The sequence below is a fragment of the Hyposmocoma kahamanoa genome, unplaced genomic scaffold (genome assembly GCF_003589595.1).
Source record: "Hyposmocoma kahamanoa isolate Upper Pololo Valley unplaced genomic scaffold, ASM358959v1 296, whole genome shotgun sequence".
NCBI classification, from domain to species: domain Eukaryota; kingdom Metazoa; phylum Arthropoda; class Insecta; order Lepidoptera; family Cosmopterigidae; genus Hyposmocoma; species Hyposmocoma kahamanoa.
The window spans coordinates 4,170,725-4,185,675 of NW_020653780.1; the positions used below are offsets into that span (position 1 = coordinate 4,170,725).

Below are 14,951 nucleotides of genomic sequence, written 5' to 3' on the forward strand. Positions count from 1 at the left end.
ATTAATAATTATAACAAACTAGTGGAGTAATTTCACAAAAAATAATTGAATATCAATTCAATAAAAATTTAATTAATAAAAAAGTTGTTTAAAAAAATTTGCAGCCTTGGGGTCCAGTAAAGAGCCCGAACGTTGGTTTGTTTGAAGAAAACTATTTTAAATTAATTTTAGATCCGAAACAATAGTTACATTTCCAGTGTTTAATAATCGCGAAAATCTAAGAACTCAATAATACAAAATTACTTTAAAAAGTTTCAACTCCAAGAACTATATGAATTAGAACTGCAAAACTCATAAAACACATTCTTGATTTCGAAGTTGGATACTCCGGGATGTAAAGCACTTTATGTACAGAAACAACATGGCGGCGGCGGCGGCGGCAGCGGCACGTTATCATTTAAATTCCTTTTTCCTGCCTGAATGAGGTCACAACTCATACAAACTAATCACAGCAAATAGTCATACATTTTATTGACGTTTATTGTACTTTGAATACTTACTAAATACAGTAAAAATATGTAATGAGGGTAGAATGGAAAACTAAACGTAATTAACAAATTGAACACGTGATTAGCCAATGTTTTGTTGTACCATTGATTTATGGGACATTATTACTGATAAACAGTAAACGAATTAAAGAAAACAAACTATTACGTAGGTATAATTAATAATAATAATAAGTATACATAGTATTTATCTAAAAAAAAGGCAGACTTTTCTGTAACCTTACAGAAATGGTCAAAAAGTAATTACATTTCTCTACTAATGTTAAAATAATAATGTGTACATAAAGAGATTAGAAAAGAAATTAAAAAAATACGTTGACTCACAGAATAATATCCATTATAGGAATCCCAATCGTACTCCGTCACACCCATTTTTAATTCCACTGTAGACTACAGTCAACGCAGCACTAAACCATACAGCACCACTATATAACCCTATTAATGTATAGTCCACTATCACACACTTTAATAAACTTGAACAGTCCAGTTATATCTTATCTTACGCATACACAGTTATATATGAGGTCCTTAGAGTTGGAAAGAATTTTATTGGAAAAGAAACTTGTGATTGAAAACATTGCGATCACAAAAAAAAATGTACGACACTCCTGAGAGACCTGAGCGCGACTGAGGCAGCGGGGATATTAATTTTAATATTAGACACTGCGTATGATTCTCAATCTATGGTGCACAAGCACTGTAACGTAACTTACAAATCGTACGTTACGTTTACGTGTGAACGCACTGCCAGTTGCTTCGTAACTACATAGCTTCAAAGAAGTCAAAAGCGTGAGGGTGTTAAAAGGTTGAGTTTACTTAGGGCAAGAAATACATTAATTAGTGTACTTAGGGTCTAATTAACGCGTGCTGTTTTGTAATGTGCTCAAGGTTGCATTTCGTGCAATAATTTGTAAGAACCCTAGAGAGTTTAGTAACGATAATGTTATTTTTAAGAATTTAATTTAATTTTACTTCTTCATTAAAATTGAGAGCACTTATTAAGGGCAAGGAAATTAATTACCCCGAAAGTGAGGTAATCAGTCAACAATCTTCATACGTTTATCAAACAAAGACAAAATATGTTAAAATAATGGCGAAAAGACGACGAAGCCAAACGGATTTTGTAGAAATAGCGTTCTATGTAATTTAAAAAAATTTGAAAAGTTATTAAATTTTCAGTCAACCGTGACCATGGGACCTGTAAAGGGCCCGAAACGTCGGTTTGTTTGAAAAAACAAATATACGCGATTTAAATCCGAAAAAATAGTTTCATTCCTTATTAAAGTTTCATCATTACTTTGCCGTTCGCTTTTTGGAAGATCGTATTAACTGAATAATGATTATCTTAACAGTTTACTGGTAAAAAAGATATAAACTGTTATTGTCCGGTATCTGAAACATAGTATTTGAGAACCGCTGTCCTACAGGATAGACTTCATTGGCAACTCACACATGACGCCCGTATGTGCGACCGCCCATACTGAGTCAATTAAATATAGCTCACCCATACATTCACGCGGCCCTCATAGTCCTCGAGGAGGGACGAATGTATGACCGTATAACTGCGGGAATATGTGTATAGAGATTGACGAAGCGTTGTATGTAATGGTACGCACACATGAACGTTTTATTTTATCCCCACTGCAGTGACTGTACTCAGGGAACATCTTAATTTTGCGGCCCAAAGTAGCTCTATCATCGAACTAATATGATAAAGTTGTTTGCCAGAACTCTACTATCAAGTTTTTCGATCTGCAAAATTATTTTGGTGCTGTATCTTCACTTCCCGAGGGACCAACGTTCTCTTTACAGTTGAACAGGAAGACTATTGCTTTATTATGAATGCTGGCCTGGTGCCCGTGGCTAGTTTCTAATATAGCGACTATGTGTGAGTCCTCCCGGGACGCAACGGACAGTTGAAGAAGCGTGACGAGTTCAATTATTTTTGTAACGCTCTAATTGAATTATCAAAGCAATTGCGACCGCTCCCAACGAACAACAAAATTTCATTGCGATGTTTTCTTTGCAATTTTGATAATAATAAGGTAACACATAGGTACTAACAATAAAGAAAACATACAAATTACGTAGATATGCTAAAACATAAGTAAAAGTTGTTTATATACTCTGGTGCTCTGATTCAAGAAAATATTGAGGTATACACATTTATAAAGATAAAATATAAGTATTAAAACACTACTACTAATATTAAATTTGGACATAAAAATGCAAAACTATAAATTGAATGTCATTATTACTGTCACGTCTATATTTTTATGCTTAAATAGAAGGATAATTATTACTCTTCAAAAGAATCTAATTTAAATGAATAAACGGATATTACTAACGACATCTATGTAAATCTTGAGAAATGCTTAGAGTTCACCTTGCTACGGACTAGATGGCGTTACCTCTGTAGATTTTTGTAGGAAAATAGTAAAAAAAATGTGGAAAACATGTAATATGCAACAGAACAATGTAACACTAAAAGATGACAACACAAAACGTGCTATAAGAAGTTTGGTGTGATATGATTATGTATTTTTATGATGAAAAAAGATAATAAATGTGTAACAATCGCGAATAACCTAAGAACTCTATATGATAAACACAGGTTTAAAATTTACTAATTTCCCAATAATGACTCTATCAACCAATTTCAATAATTTTTATTGTACTTTACTTTTGGGGAATCTGTCAAAAATTATAGAACTTTTAACTTCAATTGTTTGTTTTTTTTTTCAATTCACAACAAACTTCGCGATTCCCTTTTCACTAAAAGTCGTTATTTGATGGATAGAATCAGTTCTTAAAAGCTTAGTAACTTTTTCCCACTGTGGAAATGATAAAGTAAAAATAGATGATAGAGATGAGACATCGAACATTTATGGCGAACCTGAATGCTATTGTCGGTACTGAAAGAGTCGAAGCGAAACTTTTCCAACAGCGAGCTCGAAATGCTGGCAAACATCTCGCCATGGGGATTACTCTGCAATAACCACCACCCAAATCGATTAGCAAAAGAAAACTGAAAATAAAATACATATATACATACAAAATGCATAGTATTAGATATTGTAAAAAGTATCGGTAAAATATTAAGAATCGATTGTAGGTATTATTAATTAAAATATTCAGTAACAGTTAAAAAAATTACGACTTCAATTACAATAAAAAAAAGAATTTTGTAATTTTCCCGTTAAATTATCCAATCATTTACTTTCTTTTTTTTTCAATTATGAAATTTTTATTAATTAAAAGCATTTGCTTAAAAATTTCTTAACAAAAAGAACACACATACTGATATATAAATTAAACAGGTGTAAATAAATAAAATTAGTAAAGTAGTAAGATTTGTGGCATTGCCTTTCATGTTCTTCAAAGATTCTAGTGAAATAGTGTCATTTAAATGAATTGTTTTCAAAATAAAACAATGCGTAGAAGAATAAATCAAAGTAAATTCTATAAATATTTCACCACATAAATAAAATATGACAAAGTTAAATAAAAATAAAGTAATAAAATAACACAAAAAATACATAAGTACATAAAATAAAATAAGATAACGAGATTCAGTGAAAAATCGAGTAAAGTGAGCGGTTTTGGGCGTCGTCACGTCTCGCCATGCGTCACACTGTGATCCAAGGAACTCTATCTCTTTTTTAACAAATTTAGTTTAAAGTCTAACTGCCACCGTGGCCGAACGGTTACCATGCCGGACTGCCACGCGGAGGTCCCAGGTTCGATTCCAGGGCCGGGAGAAATATTTGTATGGCCTACATTTATTTCTCTCGCGAGTTTGGGTGTAATTTATGGTTGTCTATGTGTGTCCATGGCACCCACGACACAGGGTTTCACTAGCGCGGGGCTATGTTGAGTGTGTGTTATTAAGTAGAAAAAATCTATTTCTTTTGTCCTATACAATATTGTAGCCTTTTAGGTTTATTTAGTTTATAATGTTCTTTATTGAATGCCATATCGATATTAACTGCACATAACAAATTATTATTTTCTAAACAGTTAACACAATGCAATTTGAAATTTGATCATAATTAAAAGCCGTCGCTAAAACATGGTCTCATAATCTCACGGCCAAATTCTCACGACGCGACGTTTACAATACAGTAAATTGTTTGGTTTTCGAATTAGTGAATGGCAGCGCTTATAAACCTTATAAGTAAGGTCGAATTCCTAAGTACACTAGCATATTGTAAATCTTAATACAATAGGTACCTACTGTACAGTTCCGGTGGTTAAGAGGCATGTAAAAGCTTGATAGTTTTTCTCGACTTTGGTACTAGAAAAAGATTTAAAGAAATGTTTTGACAGTGTTAAAACGTGTTAAGTGTAATTCTTACTCATTGACCTACCGTTCTTACCGAATAAACGTGATGCAAAGTGGAACAATATACTTTTATTTTTTGTTCAAGATACATCATAACCGGTATAGCTGCCTGTCATCGTACAACTACGTACTACCAATGTCCCCACAGTATTCAGGAAGTCATATTTAGGTACGGTATACGGCGCATGGTATATCCTAATAAAATATTATTAGTTCTTTTGTAATATCAAGTGACGGGACGAACAAATCGTACACCTGGTACACGCCTGTCCATAACAGCTGCAGTGCCACTCAGAGCTTACATCGCAAAAGATCTGAGGTTGCACTGCCACTGCGCCCGTCACCGTGGGACATAAGTTGACAAGTCCCATGTGCCTGTAATTTCACCAGCGCCCTTACTCATCAAAACCGGAACGCAATAATGCTCATATTACCGCTTGGCGGTAGAAATAGGTAAGGCGGCAGTATTTTCCTGGAAGATTTTTTCACAAGAAGCTCTACTGCAAATACATACTACTGATATTACTATGAATCTCCCAGGACACATGGCCTAACCTTATTTATTGGCTTATAGACTTGTGTATTACAATCTTTAATGGTATTTTCATGATATTTCAGAACTAAGTCTTTAGCAAAAGTAAAACGAAACACATTGCACAGATGAACAAAATCATAATCGCCACTGAGATCATAAAACTCCCACGAAGAGAACTGATGTACAACTATGGCGATTATTCTGCACCTACGTATACTGCGAGTGTTGTCAGTCTCGACTAGAGATGAACAAAACTTCTTATAAATTTTAAACGTTAAAACGTTGTACTTTTTTAAATAAGCACTCTCATGAACCGTTCTATACCTATGACGCTTTTTAGTTTGAATCTTAGAAAATCCTTTACAAAGACGTTCAAACCGTTTAGAAAGACTTTATGCTAAAAAAAACTTGGAATTTTGTGTTGACAGCGGAAAACGAGAGTAGGCCACTAAAGATTTCAAGATACGTACGTTTAATTTATTTGTAGAAAACAGGTTTTATTTTCATTTGTAACATTTCACATTAACGAATTAATTTGTTTAGGGAACGTAGATGTAGCTGAACTTGACACTGAAACACGATGTAAAAAGTAAAATTGTTTTGAACTGAGCAACATTTGCTATTTAGAATTATTATAAGCGTGTTTGTATGCTGATATTAAAAAGCAAACTTTTCAAAGTGCTTTTCGTTTAAGCGCCCATCACTGGTTTCGACTGCTTCGACTGTGTAGAGCTACTTGTTCAGCGCCCCTAACGTTCGCAAGAAGAACTAAGTTTTTTAATAGTATAGTATCGCCTATGACTTGTCTTTCACTGAGCTCTTACCGAAAATATTATTTTTTAACGTATACTAACTAAAATGTTAAAAGTGTTAATAAGATAAAAGTAAAAAAAAAAACAATAGATTATTTTACTAAACAAAATATCAAATAAAGTCCAAATGGCGGAATTTTAAAACGATTCTCTAAATACGAGGATGTTTCATAAAAAAAAAAGCAGATTATAATGTATTTGCAAGATACGAAACAATACATTGAACGTTAAGACGGTATGACAACGAAGTGTATAAGGTAATGATAATAATTCCCAGGTATTCTGTGCGCGAAATAGCAAGTACGATTGCACGGTCGCACGCAAAACGCTGATGTATTTTTATTTCATACTTTTATGGCCGTGGTTTCGCAAAGTGTTTCATTTTTTATGTATGTGTTGCGAGAGGTCCTTATTGTAGGATTCCTTGAACTGAGGTCTTATTCGTTCCGCCACGGTCTGACTAATAAAAGAAGTGTAATTATTGCCATTAACGTTCATAACTTTGCTTTTATAGTAACGTTAATTAACTAAGTACATAACAATATAAACTTTAGATGTTGGGCATAGAAGTCACTAAATCTTAGTTTTTGTTAGATTTTTTCTTACAAAGTCATTACACCTAATGTTTATTCACTCATTACTGGTATAGGTACCCATTTGCAAGGTTTCTTCTTTTGTTCAACCTACTGTGTACTCATGATTTTTATTTATAACCATTTTAACCCGTTCATGGACAGCACACAAAAATGTCACTGCTTTTCTTCATGCCTAAGAGCGCTTGCGCACTATGATCGATTCACATCAGTTCCCAATCCGAGAAATGACGGTCCGAAATGCCACAGGGATCATTTTATCTCCAGGTGTACAAGTGATATTCGTATTTATCGGATGCGAATCGGACTTAGTGCACGAGCGACATGCGAAATGGGTCCGAGTTTTCTAGATTTGTATAGTCCCGGATTCGGAACGAATACGGACCGGATGCAGAGCGCTTGTGCAACGCGTACAGTGCTTATATTGACTGAATATAAAATGTAAATCATTGAATCTTATTTGATACTTCTCTATGGAGAAGCAGTAGGAGGCAACTAAACAGAAAGCACTTGGAAATCGCGCAGTGAAGCCCGTATTTGGTTTTGGTGGTCATATGGTGAAACGGGGAACCCCGTGCTATCATACTCTGATACCTATATAATTACGGTAAACGTCGTTACTGTGTACGAACGGGTTAAATTCTAAATTTTCAGTTTTTTTAATTCGCAGTTGTAGACGGAAATAATAACTTTTCAGATGTAAGAATCTCGGAAAAGCAAACCCAGAAATGTTATTGAAACAAGAACCTCTCTCTTCACGGTCAGTGGGCAAAGACATTGTAACAATCTTAAGTTGGTTGCATTGAACAACCGAATCGCGAGGCAACCAACCGTAATTATCCTTGCGCAAAGCGGTCATGTTTCGGACTAGAACTTCGTATGTTGCATACGGCTGTGTGTGTCACATATTTTCACTAATATGATATGTTTCAAACGAATGTATGGAAAGTAAAAGTGCCAATTAGAATTTAGGCTGCTAACAGATTTACTGCATGTTTGCAGTTCATGCGTGAAGTCGTAAGCAACTTCATACAGCCGAGACCTCGACTGCATGAAGTTGATAACTATTTCACCCATTGACCACATGCAGTCGAAACCGATTTCATGCAGCCGAGATCGACTGCATGCTGTTAATACGTGAAGTCGTTATCAACTTCAAGCAGTCGTCTTAGATGAGGACGTTCCCGTTCGTAGTAACACTGGTAGTCATCATGGAATACCTTTTTCCTTTTTTTTCCGACTTTAAAAAAGGGGAGGTTCTCAATTCGACTCTGTTTTTTTGTATTGTTGTTACGCGATGACTCCGGTATTTGTGAAACCATTTTCATAATTCTTTTTTTGTTGGAAAGAGGGTACCTCCATAGTGGTCCCATATAAAATAAATAGCGTCTAAATTTTATTATAAGGAGCAATTATTTTAATGGTTATTTTTGCTATTCTCTAGCTCAAGGCGTTTTTCTCTCAATATTATACTTTGAGAAGTGAGAACCGATTTTTATTATTTCCTGTGTCCCATTTTTATCATCTCCTGATGAATCCGGGTTTGCGCACTTTCCGGTAAGCGATTTCAATAAAACTAGGCAAATGGATGTAATTCCACGTACTTTTGAGGTCGTTTTTTTCAGTACTCTGTACTGAGATTATATAAAATACAAGTGCGCATTTGACCTCCATCTCACGAGGAGGAGCAGGTTGGCGATGGGCATGCACATCTAAATATTGCCTATACACTCTCGCCTTGAAAAGGCCCAAGTAATAACGTTCAATGAATAAGTCTGCAGGCAGGGAGTTCCACTTCATAGCCGTTCGCCATATAAATGTGGAAGCGTAGTTTATGAACAAGTATTTAGTGTGATTGTGTGACACATTAATACATCTGACGTATTGCGTAGCTTAGACAAATAAATAAGTACGTAGTCTGTTGCAACCGTGTCAAATATTTGTGTGCGAAATGTTACCTCTTGTGGACTGTATGTTTGTTACGCGATAACTACGGCATTCTGAACCGATTTATATGATTCTGTTTTTGTTGGAAAGAGGGGTACCTCAGTAGTGGTATTGGTCCCATTTAATTTGAAGAAAATGTTCTACCTCTAAGGGTGGCAAACTAGTCGGGTTTTTTAGTACTCTGTATTGAGATTATTTATGATATCAGTTGCCGATAAGTCGTGTTGGTGGTAAACGACACGCCAACCCATAACAGTTGCAGTGCTTTTATCGCAAAGATCTAAGAAGCAATGCCTGCTGACAAGTCCTATGTACCTGTAGTTACACCTTTACCCCTCAAAACCGAATTACTGCTTGGCGACAGAAATATGTACGGCAGCAGTACTTCCCTGGAGGAACACATAACATAAGGACTCTACTGCTACTGCTTTTACGCGGTCGCTACCAAGAATTGTCACTGTAAACTCTTGTTAAAATCACAAAAGTGAATTTACGAATATCTACAATAGTGCCTCTCTCAAACACATAACCGGGCACTGCCTAGTGGTCCATACCTACCTCTTAATAACTACATCATAATTGGTCACCACTTTTCTTAGTTACTCACATCGTGCGTTCTGTCATCAATGATAGTGTCGTGCGGCAAGTTGGCGGTCATGAGCAGCGCATGTATATCCTCGGTCTTAAAACTTTCCATGTCGGCTTCGGCCAAGTTGGCGTCCAGGTCTCTCGCCAGATCGTTGTAGCGCGACGTGAACTCGAATCTCGAAGCCAAGTCGCTTATTCCCTTATACGAAGCCGACACAGATGATAGGACTGACGTATGGTGGCAGGAGCCGTCTCGGAAGATCGGACTGGAATATAGATAAAAACATCATTTTTGAGTCATGATCTATCTGGTAAACGCGTTTGTGAATTTATGAGCCTTATAATTTACATGTGTTTATATTTTTAACATATATGTTTATGAGTGTATGTAAAATTTATTGTTGCTAGTAGCTAGTAATTTGGTTAAGGGTACATTTGCCACATATCGTAACGTTTGTTCCGATGATAGATCTGTGCCTGTGCTAAGCACTAATTTTTAACGCACTACCGCTTATACTAGCGCAATTTTTGTGTGAGTTTGTTGCTAGGTGAGCTTATTTAAAATATGTTTTAATTTTGTTCGTTGAAGATCCCTCTTAATGGCTGAGCGAGCAATGAAGGTTCTAATACTAACTTGTAGTCTAGGAACCATAGGTAGCCGGAGTTGTCGCAATGTGCGTCGAGGTCATCGTGAGCGGAGTGCTGGCTGCCGGCGAGACTGGTGTTGCTATTGCAGTCTTCCTCGGCGCCGGCGCCGGGGCTCGCCGCCTTGAGCCCCAGCCGGGGCGGTGGCCCTGGAAATTGCAAAATAGATCGTGTTAACTTAAACCCTTTCTGTATAATGTGTATGTAAGTACATACGTACGTCTTATTGGAATACACTGTGCCCTGATTGGCTTCGGCGCAACACCTTATCATTTAAATTGTCGTTAAAGAAAGACAGCTTAACAAAATAGAAAGTTAGATCGATAAGGAATTTTGCCGTCAAAATTTTTATCGTTTTATATAAGTGTTTATTAGAGGTTATAGCAGTATTTTTTATAAAAACGAAGTAAATGATCAATTTCTAAACTTTACTTAAAATCTTATAACACAGAAATAATTGCAGAGATTTAATAATACTATCTACACAGTGACTACTCATCCAGTAACTTTAGTAAATTGCAGGTAACAAAAAATTCACATTACAATAATATTATAATTATTACAATAAGTCCCATCGGTTTAGAAAAAGATGACAAAGATTCAATGGTTATTTGGAAACAATGAATCATTAAAGTCTCGATTAAACTAGTCCTAGATAGCTTATAAAAGCGCTTTAATAAACTATATGGAGCTTTTACTAAAGTAGACTTCCAATATAGCCACTGAGTTACACTAATGCCAATATAAATACTACAGTTTAAAACATGATATTAGCTATATAATAGTTGCATTAACCAACGTAGTGGAAATAAGTGGATAAAATTGGAAACAAAATTTGTCACAGGAGCGACTTCAAAACGTTTTTTTTTTTAAAGATTTGACTTCAAAAACATTTCATGGTTAACCTACATATAATAAAAACCCAAAAATGAGTATTTTTCCGTAGAGTTTCAAAAAAATATATTTATGCATAATGTGTAAATGTTCATTTAAACATTGGATATGAACGTAGTCTTTCAATTTTGCAGACATTTATGTAAATTTCGAATTCTTAGGTTTTCGCGATTTTTACACATAGGAAATGAAACAATTTTTTCGGATTTAGAACGCGTATACTTGTTTTTTCATACATACCATTTACAGGGTCCCATTGTCAATCATTATAGTTTTATTATTCTGTTACATGAAGTTGGCGCAGTACATTTTCTTCTATAATATCTATGACTCGTGTTCTCGTTGTTCACTACCTTCATATTCATGTCATCTTTCACCCTATCTATTGCGTCTTTTCTTTTTCTCCTCGAATAGCCACCCACTACTATAACTCCTTTCGAAATCATTATCGTCATCGGCGAGTTGTATATATGTATGTAGGTATGTACATAAAACGGTAGACCTACGAAGTCTAGAGATTGATGTTTTTTTACCTCCAATTTATTAAAGTATAATATAATAGTCGTTCGTGTTGTCCCCTATCCCAAGGTGGGGACTGTTTGATATCAGAGAGGAAGATAAACAAAAACTTGCGAATTAGTATAGGAAAAAAGTTCAGTCTCCCATCCCGGCCGAGACCACAGCAGCCACGCCAAACCAACGCGCCAAGCCGGCTAACTCCGCGGCCACCCGCAGCAAAGGTGGATATTTGCTTTTGAAATTTGAGTAAGATCGTACATCATCTTACTTATTACGACCAAAAATAGTTCAGATAGTCAGTGATGCGAGACGCGATATGTACACATACTAAAAAATATATATTTTTCAAATTTATATACCTTTACACAAGAAACTCATTGTGCTTATGGTAAATATGGTATGATATTAAATACTTATATTTATGCTCAAAACACATAGCTAAAATGAATTATCTACTACTACTGCTATTGCGATGCGATAATAGCACTATTGCGATACGATAATAGCACTACTGCCGCCGGCTACACACATAAGTTGGTAGCATTTGCATTGTGAACCATAGGACAATGACGTGGGCGAGACTGTGACTTGCCTTGTATGGTAAGTTGATTCGCCAAGAGGCAAGAAAATCGGATGCGACACTACATTCTACACAATTAGGTATGTTTACTCGTATAAGAAGAACAAAATAGCTGCCAAGAGTGGTGTATTGAATGATAATTACCTTTGTTGTACTTAATATTCATTTTAATCCTCATATAGTCAGTTGAATATATTTAGAAGGCGAAGCAAGTTTAAAATGTTCAATATTAGGTTAGCTCGCCATGTGATCTATACCTTATGAAAAGAATTGATTCACAATGAAATCTTAAATACGGTGTACAGTCGCTGATATACATATGAAGGACTAAAATTTATCTATGAGAATATTTTACGCGTTCGCTAGAGATTCGTCGATACTGTGAACTCATGACAAGGTACCGGTGAAGAGTACTAGGGTAAAAGATAGACTAAACTCAAAAATGTTTCACACCGATATTAACACATACTATTAAGCAAATTAAACAAACTTCGCAATGCTTTTGTTCTTGACACCCCGCAACGCGCTATGACCAAAGGTGATGGCGGAAAACCAATGCCTTGCTTTTAGGCAAATTCGGCACTGAGGCACGATCTGTTTTGGTGTGCTGCAGCACACACAAGCTGTTGATGATTATCCGTTAGCTTAGGTTAGTGTTTTGTTTTTTATGTACTTTAATTTAATTTCATGATGTTTCGTTGTTTTTATTCCTACCTTTAATTTTAATTTCTGTGTCTTTTTTTTTATTCATTTATTTTATTGAATAATATTGTTGTGCGTGTATGATGCAAATATATTTATATCTAACAGTACTCTTGAGATCATCTGACTGAATATTTTACAGCCGCAATAACGCGAAGAACTAGACAGCCTCGCCTGTCCATGTCCATGACGCAAAGCTGATTCATCCGCGGTGTACGCGTATGCGCGAAGCTACGCTGCGCGATGGCTGATTGTCTAACGTTTTTATTGATACAAGGTATGGTTTTAATGAGACTCGAAATCATAAGTCATACAACATCGACTTTGGTTAGTGGTGCGGTGAATCATGATTTCTAGAAATAGTTTTAATTAGCTGTTTCATTGTAGTTTGGGAGTTGGGTTTTGTATCAAATAAAAACATTGTTTTTGGCAAATGAATAAACTTTGAACGTACTTTTAACTTTTCAGGCCCAAGATATGTTTTTCGTCAAATTATAGTCCTTTAATTTCTTTTTGTTAATATCAAGTGACGGAATGAACAAATCGCACGTCTGGTGATACGCCTGTCCATAATAGTTGCAATCTCACTCAGAGCTTTAAATCGCAAAGATCAAAGGGGCACTGCCACTGCGCCCATCACCCTGAGATATAAGTTAACAAGTCCTATGTGCCCGTAATTTTACCAAAGTTTTATGGTGACCATAACTTAACATAAGCAAAAAATATTAATTGTTTTTATAATACGACTTTATTGTGTTTATAATACGAATACAATTGATATTACAATATGATCCTGATTCAATTGATTATAAAATATATTGTGAATGTATTTCATAACAAGATGAGAAAATAAGGAAGATGTGAATATGAAGTGAAGACAATGAATATCAGTCAATGACAGTATTTCATAACAATCGAGTTCAAATTTTGTACCAATAAAGTCTAAAATAAACCGTCACGGTTTATCACTTGAAAGTTAAATTATGATCCAGTTTTACAGGATACGAGTAACAATAATAATGTCAAGCTAACTTAAGAATCGAAATTTCCATACAAATGACATAAAAATTACAAAGGGTCTCACGAGAGCCACGAATGTTACGATCGGCTATTCCAAGAATTTGTATTGACCATTCATATGCAGATATTCCTGAAACATGTGACGTTTGCTACACTAGCATATATTAGACTAGAGTTTAAGTCGAGAGAACCAAATGCAATAACACACATAAGATGTAACGTCACACGGCCAGCAAAACATTTGCAATATTAAACTCAAACCTAAATAATCTTTATTTCATTGGTAAGTAAATTACACTTGAACCGATTTCAACTCTACTACTCCTTAAGAAGAATGAGTAAGGAAGTATGGGGGTTGTTCTTTGTAAATAAATATTTGCATATGCATTTATCATTTACAACATTTATTTTAAATATGATAGATCAAGACATTACTGTGTTCCGATTTTGAAGGGTAAGGGTGTTGGTGAAATTACAGGTATGTCAACTTATGTCTCAGGGTGACAGGCGCAGCGCCTCTCAGATCTTTGTGATTTAAAGCTCTGAGGACACTGCAATTGTTAAGGATATTCTTAGTATCGCAAATTATCTGTCAATGGTGGAAGATGCTATACCATCAGGTGAATTGTCTTTATGCTTGTCGGTTTACATTGCCCAAAAATGTTCAAGCGTGTCTTAGCGTGTAGTAGAATCATGAAAAAAAAGACGTTGCACAGCGTACGACAAAGTCGTTGAAGACCAAAGTAATAATCTGATTCCAAAAGATTACGTAGCACGTTCCAGAGACCCGAGGCGGATGCTTACAGTGGGCGGACATGCATTAGCCCATTCCTTCAATTTATGGATGAGATGCCATCCCGCTGTACTGCAACGGGGTTTTAAGTAACATTCTTCGCCACCAGGAAACAATTCAGGACATGACAAACAATTTAGGGCGATTTAAACGAAATCTATAATAATATTAAAAAAAAAAAATCATATAAGTACAGCTTTTGTTGTGTCGTCTCCAAGTAAAGTCTATACGAAAATTAAACTGAAAACGGTAAAACAATGAACTAATTTTTGTGATATTTGTCTGAATTTTAAAGTCGGGTTGTAACAATTTATATCAATCGTCAAGTTACGGGCCCTGGAAAAATGAAGAAATCGTACACACAAATCAGATAACAGCGAATTGCATAGCCTTTGCAGTACGACATACATGTCAAGGATAGCACACCTATTTGTTTGCAGGATGTTAGCATAACGTTATTAATTTCACGAAA

General features: G+C 35.4%; 1 protein-coding gene across 7 annotated transcripts in view; it reads right to left on the minus strand.

The window, feature by feature from the left end:
* LOC113229287 overlaps positions 1-14,951 on the minus strand; it is an 83,476-nt gene that overhangs the window by 17,071 nt on the left and 51,454 nt on the right. For 5 of the 7 annotated variants that reach the window (XM_026462833.1, XM_026462836.1, XM_026462838.1 and 2 more), the window contains exons 3-5: positions 9,961-10,120; positions 9,346-9,592; positions 3,403-3,495 (exon numbers count right to left, since the gene is read on the minus strand). In XM_026462833.1, coding sequence (XP_026318618.1) covers positions 3,403-3,495; positions 9,346-9,592; positions 9,961-10,120 — 500 coding nt within the window. The remainder of the gene's footprint in view (positions 1-3,402; positions 3,496-9,345; positions 9,593-9,960; positions 10,121-14,951) is intronic. The other 2 variants (XM_026462834.1, XM_026462839.1) reach the window with 2 other exon arrangements.